The 26,047-nt window shown below is 44.4% G+C and overlaps 1 protein-coding gene and 1 long non-coding RNA gene across 4 annotated transcripts; one reads left to right on the forward strand and one right to left on the reverse strand.

The window, feature by feature from the left end:
• Positions 1-993: 993 nt before the first annotated feature.
• LOC110512142 lies at positions 994-21,972 on the reverse strand. Its single transcript, XM_036980314.1, has 2 exons — positions 21,015-21,972; positions 994-1,616 (listed from the first exon to the last, which is right to left on the reverse strand). Exons 1-2 carry the CDS (start codon positions 21,924-21,926, stop codon positions 1,122-1,124), a joined length of 1,407 nt encoding a protein of 468 aa, XP_036836209.1. The 5' UTR covers positions 21,927-21,972; the 3' UTR covers positions 994-1,121.
• On the forward strand, positions 3,197-5,897 carry LOC110512253. 3 transcript variants are annotated; one of them, XR_005052140.1, is made up of 6 exons: positions 3,197-4,009; positions 4,139-4,196; positions 4,400-4,547; positions 4,640-4,676; positions 4,921-5,193; positions 5,507-5,897. It is a non-coding gene; the product is annotated as an uncharacterized LOC110512253 (long non-coding RNA). The 3 variants fall into 3 exon arrangements; XR_005052138.1 differs by having other exon boundaries at positions 3,201-4,009; positions 5,500-5,897; XR_005052139.1 differs by lacking the exon at positions 4,139-4,196 and having other exon boundaries at positions 3,955-4,009; positions 5,500-5,897.
• Positions 21,973-26,047: the final 4,075 nt, after the last annotated feature.

The following is a 26,047-nucleotide window of genomic DNA, read 5'->3' on the forward strand; positions in this document are numbered from 1 at the left end:
AAGAAAAGCAGGCCCAAACCATGATGCTGCCACCACCATGTTTGACAGTGGGGATGGTGTGTTCAGCTGTGTTGCTTTTACGCCAAACAACATTTTGCATTGTTGCCAAAAAGTTCAATTTTGGTTTCATCTGACCAGAGCACCTTCTTCCACATGTTTGGTGTGTCTCCCAGGTGGCTTGTGGCAAACTTTAACTGACACTTTTTATGGATATCTTTAAGAAATGGCTTTCTTCTTGCCACTCTTCCATAAAGGCCAGATTTGTGCAATATACAACTGATTGTTGTCCTATGGACAATATTTTTGTATCCAAATCCGGCTTTAAACTTCTTCACAACAGTATCTCGGACCTGCCTGGTGTGTTCCTTGTTCTTCATGATGCTCTCTGCGCTTTTAACGGACCTCTGAGACTATCACAGTGCAGGTGCATTTATACGGAGACTTGATTACACACAGGTGGATTGTATTTATCATCATTAGTCATTTAGGTCAACATTGGATCATTCAGAGATCCTCACTGAACTTCTGGAGAGAGTTTGCTGCACTAAAAGTAAAGGGGCTGAATAATTTTGCACGCCCAATTTTTCAGTTTTTGATTTGTTAAAAAAGTTTGAAATATCCAATAAATGTCGTTCCACTTCATGATTGTGTCCCAATTGTTGTTGATTCTTCACACAAAAAATCAGTTTTATATCTTTATGTTTGAAGCCTGAAATGTGGCAAAAGGTCGCAAAGTTCAAGGGGTCCGAATACTTTCGCAAGGCACTGTATGTTTCTAACACACACCTAAACCAAAACTACAAGCTATAGCAGAGCTCTTAAACATCCTTACCTATGCAATGTCCATCAGTAGAGGGAATCTCAGTCTGTTCCTGGACTGAATGACAGTCCTTTTTGTTTGCTCTCTTGGAACGCTAACAGATGAAAGGTAAAGAAAATGGTACAGAGAATAAATAAATGGAACACTTCTGAATCCAAGGCAACAATTTAGTGATGAATAAAACATTTATTTAATGTATTTGTCTTATCATAGCCACATCAATAACATCAGCACCTAACTGGAACAAAAAACAAATGCTAACTCCCTGCTATACCTTGAAGTTGATCCTGAGTTTGATCATTCAAAGGCAAAGGAAGCTCCTTCTTGCTTTCTGCTCAGCCCCCCTCTCTGTCTCAGCCTGGTCTGATGGGTTTGTTGCAGCAGAAGCTGGTCTTGACGCCTCCTTGCATCCCTGTACCAGCTGCTGGGTCAAGGACTTTACCAGAACTCTGTCAAATGAAGGGTCCTGGGAGGACATAGCTGCTTGCAGGGTGTTATAAGAGCCAAACTCCTCCATGAGGTTTTTATGTACACCTCTGAACACCCTTTGGATGTTCAGGTTCTGGGAATATGCCTGTGTCCTGGATAATCTGGATGCAGCACAGAACTCAGACAGGACTTGTCTGATGAGTTGCTGAGATGTTTCGGTCAGATCTGCTGCCTGTTGGGAGGGTCCATCTAGGGCTGAAGGTCTGATCTTCGATAGAAACCTTATCACCATGGTGACAAAACAGATGGCATCATCTTTGCTGGAGTCCATCAAGTACTGCAGTGGGAATGCAGTGGCACTGCTGATGTCTGGGGTGATTAAGAGCTCCCTCAGATGGCCAGAGCTGCTGGGAATACACATATGGTAATGGCTATAGTGTAAAACACAGAAACCTCAGAGGTCACCGCATGTGTGGGAGGTGGTACAAAGGAGGTATCAGAGGTATGAATAGTGGAACTAGGGGCTCCATTGTAAACCAAAACAATGATAACTAACCTGAACAACAGTATACAAGGCATATTGACATTTGAGAGAGACATACAGCGAGGCATAAAGTAATCGCAGGTGTTGATTGGGAGAGCTAGCTAAAACAACAGGTGAGACAACAACAGCTAATCAGCTAACACAACAACAGCAGGTAAAATAAAATAAATAAACAGAATGGAGTACCGTGATTAATCGACAGTCCAGCAGGCATCAGCTATGTAGCCAAGTGATAATAGTGTCCAGAAGGCAGCAGTAGATGGAACAGGGAAGGCGCCATTACGCTAGCACGCGGGCTACACGGCGTTTAAAGTTAGTAGCCCTCCGACGGAGGCCGGTTGAAGGCACAGCGGATGGAGTATTCGTCGGCAGACCAGTCGTGGTGGTGCGGCGGGGGGCAGGTCGAATTTAGAATGCTAGCAGGGAGATGCGCCTGGCTCACGGCTAACTGGTGCTACCTTCGTGGCAGTGGCGTTATCCACTATAGATCCACTATAGCCAATCGGTAGCAGCGATGAACCGGTACCAAGGTCCATAGTTTACAGCAAGGATCAGGTGGAGTATTGGGCTCTACCCGTGTATGAGTGGGGTTGGGAGAACAGCTGAGTAGGCCGGGAGGTGGGCCTCAGGGATAGCTTCGGTACTGGATGCCACGATAAGTGCAAGCTAGCTGTGAGCTAGTTAGCTGCACGCTGTGATCTAGCTGTGAAGATCAGAAGTAGTGGTCCAGGCTAAGAACAGGGCTGGTATCTGTGCAGAAGGTAAAAGCCGCTAGCATTGGCTAACTACGACTAAATAGCTTTTAACTAATTAGCTAGTTCGCTTCTGGAGGTTCTTGAATGTGTTCTAAAATAAAATACAAAATAATAGCGATACCGTATCACATTGGGTGAAGCAGAGTGTTACCTCTTTACTATTAAAGTGTATTGCTCTCTGTTTATGACTGATAATAGGACGTAACACAGGGATGAGGAGAAAACAATAATTTGGATCCTACACAACACGTTGTTGTACCTAAATAATTCCACAAGAGGGCGACATATAAACATTTCTTAAAACCAATTAACCTCTACTGCCTTCAGTCCATGACGTCCCCGACTAACTAAAAGTCTGCGTCTGCAAAAATGCTCTTTTATCATAACTCGACATGAAAGTAGCAAAGCCAAAACAGTCAATGACATGCTTTTCGGGATATACAATTAGCTATGGTGGAAGAAAAGGTAAGTGAAATATAGGGGAAGTTAGAACATGTTTTACAGTAAGTTTAAAGTTGTTATCACCAATTTAGCTCTGATAGGCCTTTGGCAATCCAAGCTTTTGGGATCGTACTCAAGGCTACTTGGTTTAGGCCTGGCTATAGCCTAGGGATACAGTCCAATAATATCTCCCTTCTCCTGAAGTGTACACTCTCGTTCGCTTCTTCCTACAAATCTAAAATCATTGCATTGGTGGAGGCATGGGCTAGAGAGGAATATGCTACCAAATAGCACCTTATTCCCTAATGTAGGCCTACTTTTAAGGAATGCACTATAAGGAATAGATCAATCAACTGGCTCACTAAATGGGGTACCGAAATATATCCAAAAGAGGTCGACACGAAATTAGACTAGGTTTATTTCTGTTTTGACCTGCTGAGTCGCAGTGCTTAGTGAACAGATTTCAATGTGGGCCTAGCTGTATCGAAAACGGTTGATGGGGAAAGTGTGTAATCTGATCAATATATTTCCCCCCCAATATTAATGAGAGAATGGGAATGTGCATAAAGGTCTAACATTCCATGACGTGGTATGAAGTTCTTAATTCGTCAGTGGCTGCAATATTGTCCTCAGTAAACTCAACATGAGTGAAAACAACACAGACAAGGACAAGTTTTTCGAGATATAAAAAATACTGTATGCTATTATGGATGAAGAAAAGGTAGGTTAAATGACACGAAATATTTGGGAATGTAACTAAGGAAAACGTCATTTAAGATAACATAGGCTATTGCAAAACAAATGTCTAATTCTCTCTATTAAGTCAATCACCAGTTTAGCTCTGATATGGCTGTAGCTCTATGATGTCCTTTGCAAGAATCTAATCTGACATTGACATGAAATTCCTATGTCCTTCAGGTAGTACAGAGAGATGATGATGATCCCCAGAGGGAGTTGAGGGGGGTTGTTGAGGAAGAACCAGTGGCCCAGCTCAAGAAGGAGCCCAAGAAGACAGGAAAGGTAAAATGGCAGGAGTGACAGGGCAACTACTAGACTAGTAACACTCAATTGTCACAATAGCTGCATTGACCTGATGTAACATGTCTATTATTTGTGATCTGGAATCTATTCTATTATGTTCTATCCAAGGTGAAGAGGAAAAGTAGTGCCAAGAAGTCAGGGGAGCAGGGCACTGATACGGATGCAGGTCATAGATTTTCCCTATGTATGTTGGTTCTCTAAACCTGCATATCATAGATAAAGGTCATGTTAGAAACTGTAGTCAGTAAGAAATGTTGCATGGATAGTTTTATTCAATAGTCCTATTGTAGCAATTTTATCAAAGTTTTGTATTAAGAGAAAAGCGTCTGACTTATCCTGAATTGTCCTATATGGTAATAACATATTTAGGATTGAGGAATAAACACCCGGACAGAGGATCTGTTATTGAGCTCTTGGAGAAGAATGCTCTTAAGGCTGCATTCGGCCCAGGCAACAAAGATGAGATGGAGGACTGCTACCCAATCCTCATCTCATTCATGCGCAATCTTACTGATGAGTATGTTAGAACCATGTTTTGCTCTAGCCTCACATATTTTGTGCAGAAGGAAATAAAAAGTAAGTAAAACACATTTCTTTTTTCTTTTCTAGGCAATGGCAAGTGATCTATAAAGGATTTAAAAAACCTGTAAGTTTCTCCATCAGCCTTTGACCTTTAATTTGGGAATGTTGTGTTGAATCAAGAGAGAGGAATTAACCATAGTTCTATTCTGCTATTACGTTCATTAATCTGTCATACTTCATCCAACTTTGAATTCAGTCACAGATAAGGAAAACGATGTTGGTGAAATTCATTCTGTTCAATCTAGAATACTTTACATCAGAGTCTCATTGCCAAACCTGCTGTGTTCTGTTTTGTTTGTGCAATGCAGATGACAAAGGAACAGCTTGCAAAATTGTGCAAGACCATTGTCAACTTCATTGCACAGACCACCCTGCAGATCCTGCTGCCGGCCCTGGCCCGCATTCTAGGGGTGACGGGCTTTTATGACAACGCTGACTCACTCAAGAGGGGTGGCAGTGCAAGATCCTTCACTGCCTTTGAGCAGAAAAGACTGGAGCTCATCCAGGAAGTTAAATATTTGGCGAAGTAACTGTGGCGGCAGGGCTCTCCGACCAAGGTCTAGCACACCCTCTTCCAAGAGGTACTGTATGTTCCCCATAGTGTGTGTGTGTGTGTGTGTGTGTGTGTGTGTGTGTGTGTGTGTGTGTGTGTGTGTGTGTGTGTGTGTGTGTGTGCAGTTATTCCTAACCCTCAAACTGATGAACAATAATTTCCCCATTTCAATATTTTCCAGCTTTCTAACAGGTGTGTTTTGCAATATCTAATGCACACATATAAATTACATTTAGAATACTCAATTATAATGCTTGTTAGATTTGTTAGCACTAAGATATCGATTTTCCAACTTCAGACAGCAATTAACATGCTTTGCTTGTTCATTTTAAAGTTCCCAGACCTCACTGAAAGTCCACCTGGGAATGCCAGAGGACAGTATCATCAGCAGTGTCCAGGAGCAACTGTCAAAATCTGACCAAATGGTGGCTGCAGGACAGCTTTCACAAATAGATAAAGTGGTTGGAACTATGCTGGAGAACATTGAGAAGATAAGCAGCGAATGTGGCGAGGAATTGGTCTATCAAGAGTCACTGCGGTCTTCCTCCTCGTTGTCATTCTCAACTGCCAAATCACAGAAGACAGAGTGGGAATTTGCACTCCCTGGCACTCCCATTCCTTCTGAGTTACCCGAGAGTACTGCTCAGCCCATTGTAAGATGTTCAGTCATTGACATGAGCGAATCTACTAAGCCAAAAACAATGGTGTGTGATGCCAGAACAAGCATGTTTGCCATAGCCAATACCGTCATGAAGAAGGTATATCCAGAGGCAGAAGGGCAGGTTACATCTCACCCTGATCTAACAGATGCAATAGCTAGACTGGATGAGCTCATATATCAGGGTAGGATTGGTGCCCTCTCCCGTGATCTCAGTCACCAAGTCACCAGCATAATTTCTGATAGCAACTTGACCCCTCTGGGACTGACAGTGGCGGCTGGAAAGAGTGCATCTGATATCATCCTTTCGAAGCTGAAGAGGAATGACAAGGTGGGGAAGCCCACAACTTACGAGCTGGTTCAGCTGTTTGTAGAGGAGTCTGTTAAGTGCCTCCTGCTTCCTAGTTTTGTGCCCTATTCAACTTCAATGAGTTTGGCTCAGGGGCCACGGTGTTGGCTACAGTGTCTGAAGATAGAATTTCTAGCTCTTCTTCTTCATCAGTTTTTAGTGACAGTCAGTCTCTTTACCAAAGTTATGGTAAGCCAGGTCATGTACTCTGTGGATTCTGATGCAGAAAGTAGAGGATCCTCTCCAACGGAATCTCTCCAAATATCTGAAACCACTATATCTGATGTAGGCAATCTATTGAGTGTCAAGTCCTCCCCTCGGCTGTCTCCTTCTGGCGCCATTATGGCAACAAGCGAGACCTCCAATGCAGCACAAATCTTGAAGGCCAACATTGATGGAGAGGAAGTGGATACCACCAGTCATTCTGGTGTAGCTCAAAACATTGTCAGGGACGATATGTCAACCAGCCCAGACATGGTCAAAGATGTCACACTTTCAACCCCATCCTCCCAGTTGACGTCACACGCAAGTCACAAGACCTGATCCCTAAAGTTATGGAGGTCTTCTGTGCATGGTCAGGCTGCTCTGAGACACAAGCCTATCCAGAGAACTTGAGGATTCATAAAGTCTACAGAGTCTTCTATAAAAATCTGTTGGAGAAGTTTGGCTCGGAGAAAATCCTCCAACAGGCCGTGTCGACTCAGGACTCTTCATTTGATAGGATTCTTGTCAAGTCTTTGAGTGAAGCGCTTCTCCACAGATGTAATGAGGCATTGAGGGCAGCCTCAAGAACATCAGTCAAAACCACCGGGCCTAAGGCTCTTCCACTGGCTGAGGATGTGAGGGCTAGCAGCGGGAAACTATCTTTTCTACAAAGGCTGGTCAGGCTGACAAGCAACTTAAAGGTACAGCAAACGTATTTAAATGAACAGTTGTGGGAGATAATGTGAGTAAACAATGCTATTCAGTGTAAAAAATATAAAACCATCCGTTCATTCCAAAACCAATCATAAATGTTGTTGTGCTGGTGTGGTAGGTGTGATTGTTATCATCATGAGGTTGGTCAGCTGTGACATTTTTTAAAACATGTTTTTCTCTTTAAATACTTAGCTATTCAAGAAGGGGAACAAGAAGGATTCCCACCGCGCTGAATCAGAACAAGTACAGTCCTTAAAGACCAAGTAACTTCAGACAATTTATTGAACGTCATTCATTGCATTAAATTGGCCTTTGTCTTCTTATGTGCTCCCGTTAACAGACCAGATTACAATACTGGTCTTTTAAATGTTAGCAGTGATAGCAACATGAACTATAGTGGTGTGTATAGCCCTTCTTCACAGTCTGACTCTTCTGACACTGTGTGACATGCCCTCTGATCCAGTGATCTAGGATATTCTGAGTGGCTTTAGGCTTGAATCTCTGCCCTCCGGCCCAAATAAAGGTTTTCTCTTCTGATATATCTGCCACTGTCAGCAGCCAGCAGGGGAAAACAGACAGCGCTGTTGAGAGCTATCTTTTCTCCCTCATGACTAAAACACTGAGAAAGGCTTTTATCTATTGCAGCATATTCCATCTTTTGATTTAACCTATTATACAGTAGTAGTACCCATTATTTCCCAACGGTTATATCACAGGAAATGTGTTATAAAAAGTAAACTTACAGTGCATCCGGAAAGTATTCAGACCACTTGACTTTTTCCACATTGTTACGTTACAGCCTTATTCTAAAAATGATACAAATATTTTTTCCTCTCATTGAGCTACACAAAACACCTCATGACAAAGCGAAAAGTGTAGAACATTTTAGCAAATTTATTAAGAATAAAAACAGAATTACCTTTGTTTAAATAATTATTGAGACCCTTTGCTATGAGACTTGAAATTGAGCTCAGGTGCATCCTGTTTCCATTGATCATCCTTGAGATGTTTCTACAACTTGTTTGGAGTCCTGTGGTAAATTCAATTGATTGGACATGATTTGGAAAGAAACACAGACCTGGGGGAAGGGTATGAGAAACAATATTCTCTGATCTGATGATACCGAGATTGAACTCTTTGGCCTGAATCAGGATCCTGGGAAAGATGAACGGAGCAAAGTACAGAGATCCTTGATGAAAACCTGCTCCAGAGGTTCACCTTCCAACAGGACAATGACCCTAAGCACACAGCCAAGACAATGCAGGAGTGGATTCGGGACAAGTCTCTGAATGTCCATGAATGGCCCAGCCAGAGCCCGGACCTAAACCCAATCGAACATCTCTGGAGAGACCTGAAAAAACTGTGCAGTGACGCTCCCCATCCAATCTGACAGAACATGAGAGGATCTGCAGAGAAAAATGGGAGAAACTCCCCAAATACAGGTGTACCAAGCTTGTAGCGTCATACCCAAGAAGACTCGAGGCTGTAATCGCTACCAAAGGTGCTTCAACAAAGTACTGAGTAAAGGGTCTGAATATTTGTAAATGTGATCAGTATTTTATTTTTAGTACATAGGTTTTTGATTAAAAAAATAATAGAACAGTTTTTGCTTTCTTATTATGGGTTATTATCTGTAGAGGGGGGGGATTGAATCAATTTTAGAATAAGGCTGTAACGTAACAATGTGGAAAAGGTCAAGGGGTCTGAATACTTTCTGAATGTACTTTATAGCTAGGTTATCCAGTGCAGTGGTAATACTGCCTGCCTTGGGAGAAAACGTAGGATGCGTGCTTATCCGGGTGCCAGAGACACAATCACAAGCTTTCTTCAGACTACATAGCTCAAACTTACAACGTAAAGATATGATTATCACTACATAGGCTTTTTTTTAACAAGAAGGGTGTTTTCTATATCTACCAACTATGAAATTTCAGACATCATAAACAGTAAGCATGAGAATATCATCAAGGCGGACAGGGACAATGTATGAATGCACAAAACATTATTCAAATGGACATTCCCCAAATGAGCTATGCACCAGCCCATAGCCACAGGATATCTATGGAGTAACATTAATATATTCATCAATTTAAAAAAAGGCATGAATATTGTTTTTCTGCTTTTCTGATCTTAAACCTCCCCCTGGATGTTGGTCCAGGTTTCCTCCAGGGGAGACCTTCTGAAACAGTCGCGAAGGAAACAGCCGACAGTTACAGTACTGTGTTGAAGATAGATGATGACACTCTTAAAAGACAGGTCATTCCTTTACATGGAGCAGTTCCTTAAACCAGGTTAGATTCAACACAGCCACCTCAGACTGGGGCCTGTTGGGCCGGGCTGTGAGGAGGGGCGGTATCTGAAGCGAGGCAGCTGCAGTCACCACCTGCTGCTGGAGGAGCTTCTGCTGAACCACCTAGGCTGTGCCTGCTGGAATCATCTGGACCTGGGGATGTAGTCTGGGTCAGGGCAACCGTCAGGGGCTGGATCTGTTACGAGACAGGAAGAGGGTCACATTAAATCAGACAGAAGACAACATGTTATAAAGTGTAAGTTGATCACTCGTGGTTGTAATCTGTTGATCACTCGTGGTTGTAATCTGTTGGCACCGTCCCTGGGTGTCACTTCTGTAGCAGTATTTTTAAGAGTGTATGATTGTTTTTTTAAATTTTAACTTTAGGCAAGTCAGTTAAGAACAAATTCTTATTTACAACGACGGCCATAGGAACAGTGGGTGTAATTGCCTTGTTCAAGGGCAGAACGACAGATTTTTACCTTGTCCGCTCGAGGATTTGATCTGGCAACCTCTCGGTTACTGGCCCAATGCTCTAACCACGAGGCTACCTGCCGCCCCACATACATCTATGAATGTATGTATGTATGTACGTACAGTGGGGCAAAAAAGTATTTAGTCAGCCACCAATTGTGCAAGTTGTCCCACTTAAAAAGATGAGAGAGGCCTGTAATTTTCATCATAGGTACACTTCAACTAAAAAATCCAGAAAATCACATTGTAGGATTTTTTATGAATTTATTTGAAATTATGGTGGAAAATAAGTATTTGGTCAACAACAAAAGTTTATCTCAATACTTTGTTATATACCCTTTGTTGGCAATGACAGAGGTCAAACGTTTTATGTAAGTCTTCACAAGGTTTTCACATACTTTTGCTGGTATTTTTGCCCATTACTCCATGCAGACCTCCTCTAGAGCAGTGATGTTTTGGGGCTGTTGCTGGGCAACACGGACTTTCATCTCCCTCCAAAGATTTTCTATGGGGTTGAGATCTGGAGACTGGCTAGGCCACTCCAGGACCTTGAAATGCTTCTTACGAAGCCACTCCTTCGTTGCCCGGGCGGTGTGTTTGGGATCATTGTCATACTGAAAAACCCAGCCACGTTTCATCTTCAATGCCCTTGCTGATGGAAGGAGGTTTTCACTCAAAATCTCACGATACATGGCCCCATTCATTCTTTCCTTTACACGGAGCAGTCGTCCTGGTCCCTTTGCAGAAAAACAGCCCCAAAGCATGCTGTTTCCACCCCCATGCTTCACAGTGGGTATGGTGTTCTTTGGATGCAACTCAGCATTCTTTGTCCTCCAAACACGACGAGTTGAGTTTTTACCAAAAAGTTATATTTTGGTTTCATCTGACCATATGACATTCTCCCAATCTTCTTCTGGATCATCCAAATGCTCTCTAGCAAACTTCAGACGGGCCTGGACATGTACTGGCTTAAGCAGGGGGACACGTCTGGCACTGCAGGATTTGAGTACCTGGTGGCGTAGTGTGTTACTGATAGTAGGCTTTGTTACTTTGGTCCCAGCTCTCTGCAGGTCATTCACTAGGTCCCCCCGTGAGGTTCTGGAATTTTTGCTCACCGTTCTTGTGATCATTTTGACCCCACGGGGTGAGATCTTGCGTGGAGCCCCAGATCGAGGGAGATTATCAGTGGTTTTGTATGCCTTCCATTTCCTAATATTTGCTCCCACAGTTGATTTCTTCAAACCAAGCTGCTTACCTATTGCAGATTCAGTCTTCCCAGCCTGGTGCAGGTCTACAATTTTCAGTCTTCCCAGCCTGGTGTCCTTTGACAGCTCTTTGGTCTTGGCCATAGTGGAGTTTGGAGTGTGACTGTTTGAGGTTGTGGACAGATGTCTTTTATACTGATAACAAGTTCAAACATTAATACAGGTAACGAGTGGAGGACAGAGGAGCCTCTTCAAGAAGAAGTTACAGGTCTGTGAGAGCCAGACATCTTGCTTGTTTGTAGGTGATCAAATACTTATTTTCCACCATAATTTGCAAATAAATTCATAAGAAATCCTACAATGTGATTTTCTGGATTTTCTTTTCTCATTTTGTTTGTCATAGTTGAAGTGTACCTATGATTTAAATTACAGGCCTCTCTCCTCTTTTTAAGTGGGAGAACTTGCACAATTGGTGGCTGACTAAATACTTTTTTGCCCCACTGTATGTATATATGTATGTATGTATGTATGTATGTAAGTATGTATGTATGTACACTGCTCAAAAAAAGAAAGGGAACACTAAAATAACACATCCTAGATCTGAATTAAGGAAATATTCTTATTAAATACTTTTTTCTTTACATAGTTGAATGTGCTGACAACAAAATCACACAAAAACTATCAATGGAAATCAAATTTATCAACCCATGGAGGTCTGGATTTGGAGTCACTCAAAATTAAAGTGGAAAACCACACTACAGGCTGATCCAACTTTGATGTAATGTCCTTAAAACAACTCAAAATGAGGCTCAGTAGTGTGTGTGGCCTCCACGTGCCTGTATGACCTCCCTGCCAACTCCTGGACAGTCTGTGGTGCAACGTGGCGTTGGTGGATGGCTCGAGACATGATGTCCCAGATGTGCTCAATTGGATTCAGGTCTGGGGAACGGGCGGTCCAGTCCATAGCATCAATGCCTTCCTCTTGCAGGAACTGCTGACACACTCCAGCCACATGAGGTCTAGCATTGTCTTGCATTAGGGGGAACCCAGGGCCAACCGCACCAGCATATGGTCTCACAAGGGGTCTGAGGATCTCATCTCGGTACCTAATGGCAGTCAGGCTACCTCTGGCGATCACATGGAGGGCTGTGCGACCCCCCCAAAGAAATGCCACCCCACACCATGACTGACCCACCGCCAAACCGGTCATGCTGGAGGATGTTGCAGGCAGCAGAACGTTCTCCACTGCGTCTCCAGACTCTGTCACGTCTGTCACGTGCTCAGTGTAAACCTGCTTTCATCTGTGATGAGCACAGGGCGCCAGTGGCGAATTTGCCAATCTTGGTGTTCTCTGGCAAATGCCAAACGTCCTGCACGGTGTTGGGCTGTAAGCACAACCCCCACCTGTGGACATCGGGCCCTCATACCACCCTCATGGAGTCTGTTTCTGACCGTTTGAGCAGACACATGCACATTTGTGGCCTGCTGGAGGTCATTTTGCAGGGCTCTGGCAGTGCTCCTCCTTGCACAAAGGCGGTGGTAGCAGTCCTGCTGCTGGGTTGTTGCCCTCCTACGGCCTCCTCCACGTCTCCTGATGTACTGGCCTGTCTCCTGGTAGCGCATCCATGCTCTGGACACTACGCTGACAGACACAGCAAACCTTCTTGCCACAGCTCGCATTGATTTTTCCATCCTGGATGAGCTGCACTACCTGAGCCACTTGTGTGGGTTGTAGACTCCGTCTCATGCTACCACTAGAGTGAAAGCACCGCCAGCATTCAAAAGTGACCAAAACATCAGCCAGGAAGCATAGGAACTGAGAAGTGGTCTGTGGTCCCCACCTGCAGAACCACTCCTTTATTGGGGGTGTCTTGCTAATGGCCTATCATTTCCACGTGTTGTCTATTCCATTTGCACAACAGCATGTGAAATTTATTGTCAATCAGTGTTGCTTCCTAAGTGGACAGTTTGATTTCACAGAAGTGTGATTGACTTGGAGTTACATTGTGTTGTTTAAGTGTTCCCTTTATTTTTTTGAGCAGTGTATGTATGTATGTATGTGTGTGTGTGTGTGTGTGTGTGTGTGTGTGTGTGTGTGTGTGTGTGTGTGTGTGTGTGTGTGTGTGTGTATGTATGTCCTCTCACTGTCAACTGCAATTATTTTCAGCAAACGTAACACGTGTAAATATTTGTACGAACATAAGATTCAAAAACTGAGACAAACTGAATAAGTTCCACAGATATGTGACGAACAGAAATTGAATAATGTGTCCCTGAACGAAAGGGGAAGGGCAAAATCAAAAGTAACAGTCAGTATCTGGTGTGGCCACCAGCAGCATTAAGTACTGCAGTGAATCTCCTCCTCGTGGACTACACCAGACTTGCCAGTTATTCCTGTGAGATGTTACCCCACTCTTCCATCAAGGTACCTGCGAGATCCCAGACAGGAAGGGTACCACATGAGGGAGGAGGATGTCTTCCCTGTAACACACAGCATTGAGATTGCCTGCAATGACATCAAGCTCAGTCCAATGATGCTGTGACACATCGCCCCAGCCCATGACGGACCCTCCAACTCCAAATCGATCCCGCTGCAGAGTACAGGCCTCTGTAACGCTCATTCTTTCGACGATAAACGCAAATCCGACCATCACCCCTGGTGAGACAAAACCGCGACTCGTCAGTGAAGAACACTTTTTGCCAGTCCTGTCTGGTCCAGCGACGGTGGGTTTGTGCCCATAGGTGACGTTGTTGCCGGTGATGTCTGGTGAGGACCTGCCTTACAACAGGCCTACAAGCCCCCAGTCCAGCCTCTCTCAGCATATTATTCAGTCTATTCAGTCTGAGCACTGATGGAGGGATTGTGCTTTCCTGGTGTAACTCGGGCAGTTGTTGTTGCCATCCTGTACCTGTCCCGCAGGTGTGATGTTCGCATGTACCGATGCGGGTGTTGTTACACGTGGTCTGTGCAGGTGTTACACGTGGTCTGCCACTGCGAGGACCATCAGCTGTCCGTCCTGTCTCCCTGTAGCGCTGTCTTCGGCGTCTCACACTACGAACATTGCAATTTATTGCCCTGGCCACATCTGCAGTCCTCATGCCTCCTTGCAGCATGCCTAAGGCATGTTCACGCAGATGAGCAGGGACCCTGGACATCTTTCTTTTGGTGATTTTCAGAGTCAGTAGAAAGGTGTCTTTAGTGTCCTAAGTTTTCATAACTGTGACCTGAATTGCCTACCATCTGTAAGCTGTTAGTGTCTTAACGACCATTCTACAGGTGCATGTTCATTGTTTGGCGCCCCGAATAAACCTCCAGTATAAAGGATAAACCTCTAGTAGTTGGCAAACTCTAAAAATCACTGCACCTCTTTTACCGTGGTGGGAGTCGGCTAATTACGCACGGCTGCAACCCATACGGCATGACGAGGTACTCATAATGCCCTAAGGTGGTACTAAATGCGGTCTTACGCTCGTCTCCCTTCCGAATACGCACCAGATTGTACGCACTCCTGAGTTCCAGTTTATTGAAGAAGCGAGCCCTGTGCATTGACTCAATCGCCATAGCAATAAGAGGTAGGGGGTAACTATACCTCACCGTGATTTTATTGAGACCTCGATAATCAATGCACGGGCACAAACCTCCATCCTTCTTCTTCACGCGGGAGGATGGAACAGGGAGGATGGAACAACCAGACCCCGATCTGGACGTCCGCGAGTAGCCAGCAGGTTGTCCAGCCGGATGGACAGGTCCACCAGCTGGTCGAAGGTGAGGGTGGTGTCTCTGCAGACCAGCTCCCGACGGACGTCCTCACATAGACTACAGCGGTAATTGTCGATCAGGGCCCTGTTGCTCCATCCAGCGCCGGCAGCCAGGGTCCTAAACTCCAGCTCAAACTTCTGTGCGCTAATCATCTCCTGCCTCAGATGGTAGAGGCGCTCACCCGCCGCTCTGCCCTCGGGTGGGTGGTCGAATACTGTCCGGAAACAGCGGGTGAACTCCTCAAAATCGTCCAACTTCGCATCTCCCCCTCCACACACAGCGCTGGCCCACTCCAGGGCTTTCCCGGTGAGGCACGAGACGAGGGCAAAACTCTTCTCACGGTCCGATGGAGCTGGGTGGACCGTGGCCAGGTACATGCTTAGTTTTAGGAGGAAACCCTGGCATCCGGCAGCATCTCCGTCATATCCTTGTGGTATGGATAGATGGATCCTGCTAGGTTCAGGTGGGAAAGGGGTGTTCAGGGTAGACCCTGGTTGTCCTGGTAGAGGCGCTGGAAAAACTCCCTGTGTCTCCCAGCGGTCCATATTCTGGACAACGCGATCCATGGCTGCGCTCAGTTTGGAAATCATCGCCGTATGTTCCATGACGCGCTCCTCCACCTCCACGGCTGGGGTACCTTCTCCTGCTGACTTCATTTTGGTCGGAGATTCTATCACAGTCGTGTTTATAGGTGGCAGGGAAGTCAGGCACAGGATAATTAAAACTTAAAACACATAACTCCAAAACCATGAAATACAATTAAAAGTGGGTACGAGGACCCGTCACGCACCAAATACAAAACACGAATACTGAACATAAAACAATCTCTGACAAAGACATGAGGGAAAACAGACGGTTAAATACACAACAGGTAATGAATGGGATTGAAACCAGGTGTGTAGTAAGACAAGATAAAACCAATGGAAAATGAAAAATGGATCAATGATGGCTAGAAGACCGGTGACGTCGACCGCCGAGCACCGCCCGAACAAGGAGAGGCTTCGACTTCCGCAGATGTTGTGACACCCACAGGGTGGGCTTTTTCATACATGCAGGATTTTCTTGCCCAATGTACCTCTAAATGTATTCTGCTCAACCAGTATCTCCGTCTCAGACAGATGACAACAAATCCCCAGCCGTGATGCAGTAGGGTATGTGTCAACACAAATATTGATAATATCTCTCTGACTGGAATAAGGTTCTCATTGGCAAGGCTTTTCTTCGTCAAAGAGAGACATCCATACAACGGTAAAAAAACACCCGGATCCCACTTTCTCTCACATTTGACACCGTTCAGAGGTAAATCAGGCACTCCTGAGATAAACACTTCATAGGATGCCTGCCCTGTGCCTGAGCAGAAAGATGAAACTGACTCTGAAAGCCCCACCAGCTCTACCCAGTACTGCTTTATCTGCTCTGTCGGAATGCGGGAGACACTGTCAAAGGAGATGAGGATATCAAAACACAATGCTACACTCCAAAGTGCTGCCGTGGGGCCTTCCTGAGCTGAACAAACTAGCTGTAAAAACTCTCGCTTTCACTGGCTTCTAGATCAGAGCGCTTGCATCATTGCTATTTTACAAGAGAATGAGAAATCGACTGAAGGGAAACAGTCAACCATGTTTCTTGTTTGAGAAATTTGACTTCATCTTGCCTCATTCTTAAAAAGCTAGGGATGAAAATGATCTATTACAATAATAAAAAGCTACAACAAACGAACGCACAATTCTGTATTTCATCACTTTCTACCTCTGACAGACACACAGACACACACACACACACACACACACACACACACACACACACACACACACACACACACACACACACACACACACACACACACACACACACACACACACACACACACACAGGGAACAAGAGCAAAAAAGTGTGGTGATTCATCTACTGTCCTTAACACCATGACAGCTCCTGTCCTCTGAGGTCTGCTCAAACTCCTCCTCCCCCAGGTTTAATGGGACCAGCCATTATGACCCTCAGAGGTTTCCTCTGTGCTGTGGTTTCTGGTTTTATGTCATGCCACAAAAACCCTTCATGCTTAGCTCTGCATTGACCCACAGTGAAATCCTCCAATCCCTCACACTCATAACTACAATGACCTGTTACTCTGTTCATGTCTGTGATCAGCCTGATCTCATAGACTAGACGTAACATAGTAAATGTAAATCCGGAACACTCAAATTAGTATGTTATGTTTGGTATGGTTATATAAGACAAATGGTTATTTAAGGCAAAAACGAAAGTAGGGTGGTTGGTCAGGGTGGAGGGGTGGGCATACAGTATAACACGGATGTCTAATGATCCAAAGGTTATGATTTTACTTACTACTTTTTAGCTACTTTGTAACTACTTAGCATGTTAGCTAACCCTTCCCCTAACCCTTATAGCTAACCCTTCCCCTAACTCTAACCTTAACCCTTTAACCTAACTCCTAAACTTAACTCTAACCTTAACCCTAACCCCTAGCCTAACTAACATTAACCAGGTAATTTGTTTTTGATGGAAGAGGGAGGTGCAGACATGGGATAGATGGTAGAAGAGCAATGATAGACGCTGCCATCGGTTTTCTGAAAAAAAGTGCCAGATTTTTATTTTATTTCACCTTTATTTAACCAGGTAGGCTAGTTGAGATTAAATTCTCATTTACAACTGCGACCTGGCCAAGATAAAGTATAGCAGTGTGAACAGACAACAACACAGAATTACACATGGAGTAAACAATAAACAAGTCAATAACACAGTAGAAAAAAAAGAAAAAAAGAGTCTATCTACATTGTGTGCAAAAAGCATGAGGAGGTAGGCGAATAATTACAATTTAGCAGATTAACACTGGAGTGATAAATGATCAGCTGGTCATGTGCAGGTAAAGATACTGGTGAGCAAAAGAGCAGAAAAGTAAATAAATAAAAACAGTATGAAAACAATACAATCTCACCATATCTTCTCTGCTATGCAATCTGGTTTCAGAGCTGGTCATGGGTGCACCTCAGCCACGCTCAAGGTCCTAAACGCCATCGATAAGAAACATTACTGTGCAGCCGTAATCATTGATCTGGCCAAGGCTTTCGACTCTGTCAATCACCACATCCTCATCGGCAGACTCGACAGCCTTGGTTTCTCAAATGATTGCCTCGCCTGATTCACCAACTACTTCTCTGATAGAGTTCAGTGTGTCAAATCGGAGGGTCTGCTGTCCGGACCTCTGGCAGTCTCTATGGGGGTGCCACAGGGTTCAATTCTTGGACCGACTCTCTTTTCTGTATACATCAATGATGTCGCTCTTGCTGCTGGTGAGTCTCTGGCCCTTCTTTGGACACTGTGTTAACAACCCTCCAGGCAAGCTTCAATGCCATACAACTCTCCTTCCGTGGCCTCCAATTGCTCTTAAATACAAGTAAAACTAAATGCATGCTCTTCAACCGATCGCTGCCTGCACCTGCCCGCCTGTCCAACATCACTACTCTGGACGGCTCTGACTTAGAATACGTGGACAACTACAAATAGCTAGGTGTCTGGTTAGACTGTAAACTCTCCTTCCAGACCCACATCAAACATCTCCAATCCAAAGTTAAATCTAGAATTGGCTTCCTATTTCGCAACAAAGCATCCTTCACTCATGCTGCCAAACATACCCTTGTAAAACTGACCATCCTACCAATCCTCGACTTTGGCGATGTCATTTACAAAATAGCCTCCAATACCCTACTCAACAAATTCGATGCAGTCTATCACAGTGCAATCCGTTTTGTCACCAAAGCCCCATATACTACCCATCATTGCGACCTGTACGCTCTCATTGGCTGGCCCTCGCTTCATACTCGTCGCCAAACCCACTGGCTCCATGTCATCTACAAGACCCTGCTAGGTAAAGTCCCCCCTTATCTCAGCTCGCTGGTCACCATAGCATCACCCACCTGTAGCACGCGCTCCAGCAGGTATATCTCTCTGGTCACCCCCAAAACCAATTCTTTCTTTGGCCACCTCTCCTTCCAGTTCTCTGCTGCCAATGACTGGAACAAACTACAAAAATCTCTGAAACTGGAAACACTTATCTCCCTCACTAGCTTTAAGCACCAACTGTCAGAGCAGCTCACAGATTACTGCACCTGTACATAGCCCACCTATAATTTAGCCCAATCAACTACCTCTTTCCCTACTGTATTTATTTTATTTTATTTATTTATTTAGCTCCTTTGCACCCCATTATTTTTTACTTCTACTTTGCACATTCTTCCACTGCAAATCTACCATTCCAGTGTTTTACTTGCTATATTGTATTTGCCACCATGGCCTTTTTTGCCTTTACCTCCCTTATCTCACCTTATTTGCTCACATCGTATATAGACTTGTTTATACTGTATTATTGACGGTATGTTTGTTTTACTCCATGTGTAACTCTGTGTCGTTGTATGTGTCCAACTGCTTTGCTTTATCTTGGCCAGGTCGCAATTGTAAATGAGAACTTGTTCTCAACTTGCCTACCTGGTAAAATAAAGGTGAAATAAAAAAAAATATTAAAAAAATATAGAAAGCATCTCAGAGGGTTGATCTAGCTACAGATATGTAATTCTCCTCTATGTGTTTTCCCCTTGCTGCTAATAAGCTCTTACCAATCTAACTAAATTAATAGAGAACATCTGGTTATCTGATAGTCTATGCAGCAACTATTGTATTAGAGTCAAGCTGTGGTTATTTTATTTATTTTCCTAGACAAGTCACTTCAGAACAAATTCTTATTTACAATGACAGCTTAGGAACAGTGGGTTAACTACCTTGTTCAGGAGCAGAACAACATATTTTTTACATGGCCAGCTCAGGGATCTGACCTAGCAACCTTTCGGTTACTGGCCCAATGCTCTAACCACAAGGCTACCTGACGCCCTATGTCCTGCCAACTCAAAAACTGCACAATAAATGTGTAACCAAGGGGGAACTAGTGCATTTCTCTGAGAAAATCAATCTTCCAAAACACTTGAAATTCTTGTAAAATCAATGGCATTTATTTGATCAAATAGACTTTGAAAGGGTAGACATGCAGAAATTCCTCTTGTCAAAAGTATTGCTGTTACATAAGTAGTTCTTCATGCAGCGTAACAGGTTACAGGTTCTTCTTGGTGAAGCGCCTGAATGGCTTCATCATTGCTGAAAAGACCCTGACAATCAAGGATCGTTTTTTGACAGGCTGAGATATGGAGGGAGAAACCTCTCCAACTGGAGCTAGAAACACAAGAGAAATGGATGGGGTAAGAGAGAGAGAGAGAGAGAGAGATGCAGTATAGTAACGTTGAAAAATAACAGTGCTATGAGTTTGGTAGGCATTCCTATGTTTCTAACACACACCTAAACAAAACTACAAGCTATAGCAGAGCTCTAAAACATCCTTACCTATGCAATGTCCATCAGTAGAGGGAATCTCAGTCTGGTCTTGGACTGAATGGCAGTCCTTTTTGTTTCCTCTCTTGGAACGCTAACAGAAGAAAGGTAAAGAAAATGGTACAGAGAATAAATAAATGGAACACTTCTGAATCCAAGGCAACAATTTAGTGGTGAATAAAAAATATTTATTTCATGTATATGTCTTATCATAGCCACATCAATAACATCAGCACCTAACTGGAACCAAAAACAAATGCTAACTCCCTGCTATACCTTGAAGTTGATCCTGAGTTTGGTCATTGAAAAGCAAAGGAAGCTCCTTCTTGCTTTCTGCTCAGCCCCCCTCTCCATCTCAGCCTGGTCTGATGGGTTTGTTGCAGCAGAAGCTGGTCTTGACGCCTCCTTGCATCCCTGTACCAGCTGCTGGGTCAAGGACTTTACCAGGACTCTGTCAAATGCAGGGTCCTGGGAGGACATAGCTGCTTGCAGGGTGTTATAAGAGCCAAACTCCTCCATGAGGTTTTTATGTACACCTCTGAACACCCTTTGGATGTTCAGGTTCTGGGAATATGCCTGTGTCCTGGATAATCTGGATGCAGCACAGAACTCAGACAGGACTTGTCTGATGAGTTGCTGAGATGTTTCTGTCAGATCTGCTGCCTGTTGGGAGGGTCCATCTAGGGCTGAGGGTCTGATCTCCGATAGCAACCTTATCACCAGTATGGTGACAAAACAGATGCCATCATCTTTGCTGGAGTCCATCAAGTACTGCAGTGGGAATGCAGTGGCACTGCTGATGTCCGGGATGATTAAGAGCTCCCTCAGATGGCCAGAGCTGCTGGGGATACACACCTCCTTCTCTTCAATGTCAATCCCCTCTCCCTTTGGTACCAAAGAGGTTCCCTTGCTGGTGAAAGACGGAGTGGAGGATCGAAAAGAGACTTTAGCACTAGGTGGTCGGCTGCTGTCAGTCATTGGACTGTTACGATGCAGGGGTTCATCTGTGTGTGCCATCATCTTTGTCTTTAGGTCACTTGTAGAAATCTCTGGCATTTTAGAGTCCCTGGTGTCGATGCAGGAGCTCCTGACGATGGGGCAGGTCAGATCAAAAGGCACTTCGTCAGGGATGGGAGTGCCAGGGAGGTTGATCTCTAACTCACACTCTGACCTAGGACCCTTTGAAGAGCTGGACAAGGAACTACGACCATTTAAAGAAGTGGATAAAGATGAACAGGTTCTAGGGATGTCTTGGCAGACTTGTTCACTGTCATCCTCACTTTTCTCAATCTCCTTCAGCATAGTTCCTACCATATCATTGATCTGAAGGAGCTCCCTGGAATCCTTCATTCGCCCGAAGTTTGAGATTTCACTCTGGATAGCAACCAGGATTTCCCCAAGGGTCTCTTTGGAAGAAGCGATTTCTGTCCTTTCGGATCCGGATGGCTTCAGCCCTGTGAAGAAATCCTTAAGTGTGTTCTTCATACTGACGCAGATGTTCTTAGCTGTTGACCAAAGCTTCTCCTCTGATATTTTAACACTCAATTCAGTATCATCCAGTTGGGAGCCCCCGTGGGAGCACTGTGAAACTCTCCCACTTCTTTCCAGTAGCACAGTGTCAGTGGACTCATTTTTCTGGAAAATAGTCGCCATTCCTTTGACAAAGGTTTCCACTAATCCAGAGGCTGTATTCTCAGAGGACATGGAGGACATGGATTCTGAAAGGACATGGATCTCTGATGGTGAGCTAGATGATAAGCCAGCCTGGAGACTTTTCTGAAGACCAGTATGGCTGATCTGTGTGATAAAGGAATGACTGGATCTCATCAGCACTTTACTCACTGCCTCTTCTGCCTGAGTCTGAAAGTCATTGCTAGAGAGCTTCTTAATGCTCTGAATCAGACTAGTTGAGGACTCTGTGATTCTGACACTCTCTTCTGAGCTCAGTTGAGAATATTGAGTACTCACGCTCAAGTCTTCATTGGGTGAGGGTGACTGGGAAATAGTATAGTCATCAAGCTTTGATAGGACACCATCAACAAACCAACAAGCCTCTAGGGACTCATCAGATGAACTGACAACGGCTAAGGATTTATTCTCCACTTTTGATAACTCTGACTTGTAGATGGAAAAAACACTGCTAAGAACTTCTTGAGTACTGGTATCCAGATTGGAGAGACAGAGAGCTGGTATTGGTTGGCTCTCTCTGGGAACTCTACTGTGTTCGGTGCTGGGTAACTGGACCTCAATAGTTGAAACAGTTGCCTTTTCCAGGGTGTCTGAAGACTCCCGAAGAGAAGCATCCTTTGCCACACCTTCGTCTCGAGCGGCTAGAGTTAAAAGGTCCCTCAGCTTTGCTCGTATACGGCCATAGAGTGTGCCGGCTAGAGAGAAGGTTATCTTCTGTGAAGACCCTGTTTTGTGGTCATTTACAGGAACTGGCCAATCAACTGCTTCACATGTGTCTTCAAATGATGCTATCGTCTCCATGCCTCCCACAAATGCCTTAACAATCACTGTGGCAGTGGAGGTTACAGATGTCAGGGCTGTGCAGCTGGTATTCAGCGGGGCTTCAGTAAGGCTAGGAGCAGCACTAGAAGGCCTAGAGGAAGGAGCCATGCCAGAAGAGCTGCTGACTTTCCTTGTAAGGATGGTGCTCACCGCCTTCAGGGCTTTAGACTGAAATTCGGGGCTAGAGAGGGTCTGAATCTTTCTGGCCACCACACTGGTAGAGGATCCAGTCTCTTTGAGAAAGTGAGTGGTCCCTTCCTTCCCAGATGGACACTCAACATCTAGGTCACATTGAAGATTGGTCAGAAATTTAGACCCCAAGATTGTCATCTTCTTGGCCAGATCCAATAGGATGTTGAAGTCCTGTGCCATTTTGTCCATTGTGCCGACAATGGCCTCCAGCACATCATCGGTCACAGGGTCCATGAGGGGCTCGATAAACCCTACCCACTCTGGCTCAGATGTTTGGCTCTGTAGCTCGGCCAGGATCTGAACCGAGGCTACCCGAATGACCTCCTTGCCTGCTGCTATGTCCTGACTGTCCATAGGGGGGCAACTCCCCGGGCTGGCCTGAATGGCCACTGAGAGGCCAGAGTTAAGCTGGTGTACCACCTCCCCCACGATAGCACAGCTCAACTCGGAGGAGCTAGAGGAGGTGGGGTTGGAGTGACCCTCAACCAGGGATATCAGAAGGCTCTCTTCCGTTACCCCAAAAAGAGCCTTCAGAGGCTCCTCCATGAGGGGAGCCTCTCTAGTTGCAGGCAAGCTCTGCAATGAGGTCTGGGACCTTGAAGATAAACACACAATCACCACTTAAGCCATGCAAATGTAACCAACTGTATCTAATCTGGGTCATTAGTGAGCCTGAAAACCAAATTAGAGCAATGATGGATTACTTCTCATACCACCGTAGTTCTAGAAGCCTAAAGCCAACTGACACGATTTTTTGCCTGATTTTTATGTTTGTACGACATCAGAATATGATTATTTCTGAATGGCATGTACCTGATCTATTTATTCATAGATGACTTCATGGCTTACCCAGTTAAAAATGACTTTCACCTGGACCCACCCCCCCAGTGGCAACATTTCTGACCAGAACTTAAAACTACAAGGTGTGAATTCCAAGTTAATAATTTATGATAAGTATGGATCAGGTCTTGCAATTATTATGTTGAAATATTGCTGTGAACATACCTCTTAGGCGAACAGCATGGTGATGAGGTCCTGTGAGTGGATTTTTGGCGGCATCCTGCACTGCCATTCCTCCTCCTCTCCTTAGTCCAGTAGTTCATCTCACTGATCAGCAGCCTTTTCTCTCTCTCATCCAGACCGCCTAAGGAATCCTCAGACCCTGTCAGAGAGCACTGGGATTCTGGGGAGGTTGCCCCACTCCTCAGGTTCACCCCCATGATACGAGCTAGCGCTGGTAGGAGAATGCGGAGGGCTGTCTGGGTCACGACTTTAACAATCTTCAGACACAGCATGGAGAGCTGCTCGAATGTGAGCTATAGCCAACAAACAGAGTAATGTTTTTGTCAATCAAGCAATTCCATGACACCATTCCCTATATAGCGCACAACTTTTGACCAGAACCTTATGTGGAGAGACTTACATTATTTTTCATGCCCTGCTGAATCACTCTCCATTGGCTAGAGAAAAGAAAAGAAAGGAAACATATTTTACCTGCACACTGGTGTTGAGTTAGTGGAGTCACTAGATAGCCATGTCAGGGAAAATAAACGTGTTTTTATTTAAGCAATTAGCAAGTCCATGAGATATTTTGTTCTTGATTTACAGGAAGAGTTAGGTGTGTGGTTACAGTGATGTTAGGGTTAAGTGTAGTGTTTGAAATCCCATTTGTGGGTAGAAGGTGCACTATGACTATAAATTCAGAGTTGTTGTATGTGAGGTTGGAAAAAGACATGGGACTTGCTCATCAGTTAGACTCCTCAGGAAGGAGAGGAGGATTGGGGCACAGCATGTCCCAATCTTGAGAGAAGGCATTAGAGTCCTCTGAGCCTCCTTCTCCAGCTGCTCAATGATAGATCCCCTTTCCCGGATACCACACCCGGGTGTCTGAGAAGACTCTGGGAAACCGCAAAGAGAAATCTAAAGTTGAATCTGAACTTGATCCCTAATTTCCTTCACCTTTAGGGATTTGATTGCACTGGACAGGTAAAAGCACATCTCTCTGCGGGCCTCCACTATATTGCTTTCACCTATATAGATACTATCTACTCAGATCGGTGCTGATGAATTTGAAACAACCTGCACCCAACATGAAGTAATCTCGGACCTGCACCAATGCTGCTGTCCTCCTCCACGGAAGTCTTCTTGGCACAGCCACTGGACTTACGTTTAGCCTACATGACAACAGATTATAGGTCTAATAGCAGATCTAAGGTCAGTGTAGCGTCTCCTCCTAATGCTTTAAGGCTAGGATTTAGTGATAGTAAACTAATCCTAGATCTGTGCCTAAGTAGGCAGAGCATGTGTAAAGGACAGCATATTTCTTACCTTGCCTCCTGTCCTGTTCTTGTTGGTCTCATGTGTCTCTGTTTCCTTCATGTTCTCCACGACTTTATTTTGGTCATCCGGGGGATCCTCCCATTTCACGCTCTGGTGGATAAATAAGAGGTCAATATCAGTCCTAGGTTGTGACTTTATGAAACAACTTATTCGCTCCTATTTTAAACAAAACGGCAATAGTGGTCAGATTTCAGGCCATGGATCAAACCAGTGAGACCTATTGCTGTGTTAGTGACCTACTATATTGTTAGTAATTTCTCCTCTAAACTCAAAATAGGCAAATGAACCATACCTTGCTGTCATCTGACATGATGAGTAGCTTATTGTTGTAGGCTGTTTAGAGGAAATACTAATACCTCATTTGAAAAAACGTCAGTGAACCATCGGCAGACAACTGAAGTGAATATGAACGTCCTTGAATTATGCCAAAGCATTGTTGAATACTCGATTCCGACTGGCTGAAGCCAGAGCATTCTTCAAAGATGTCATACACACATGATGTCACAATTAGGCCTAAGTCTAATATCTATATGAATTGTCAATTTCATTAGAAAACAAATCAAAGCTTGTCAAAGTTCTGCCAAACGAAAATATGTCTAAGTGCACGTTTTTGCGTTTAATTTATGGTTTATCATGCATCGTCATTCATCACCATATACAAAAACGTAACTCGCTGCCATCCATTAGCTATAATTCTGAGGTTGTAGATCTGCAAAACTAGAACCTGCAATAAATTATAACCACTTGCAGAATAATTTCAAATCAAAGACGTTCCGCTGCATAGAGCTGAC

Source organism: Oncorhynchus mykiss, chromosome 6 (genome assembly GCF_013265735.2).
Source record: "Oncorhynchus mykiss isolate Arlee chromosome 6, USDA_OmykA_1.1, whole genome shotgun sequence".
In the NCBI taxonomy this organism is placed as follows: Eukaryota; Metazoa; Chordata; class Actinopteri; order Salmoniformes; family Salmonidae; genus Oncorhynchus; species Oncorhynchus mykiss.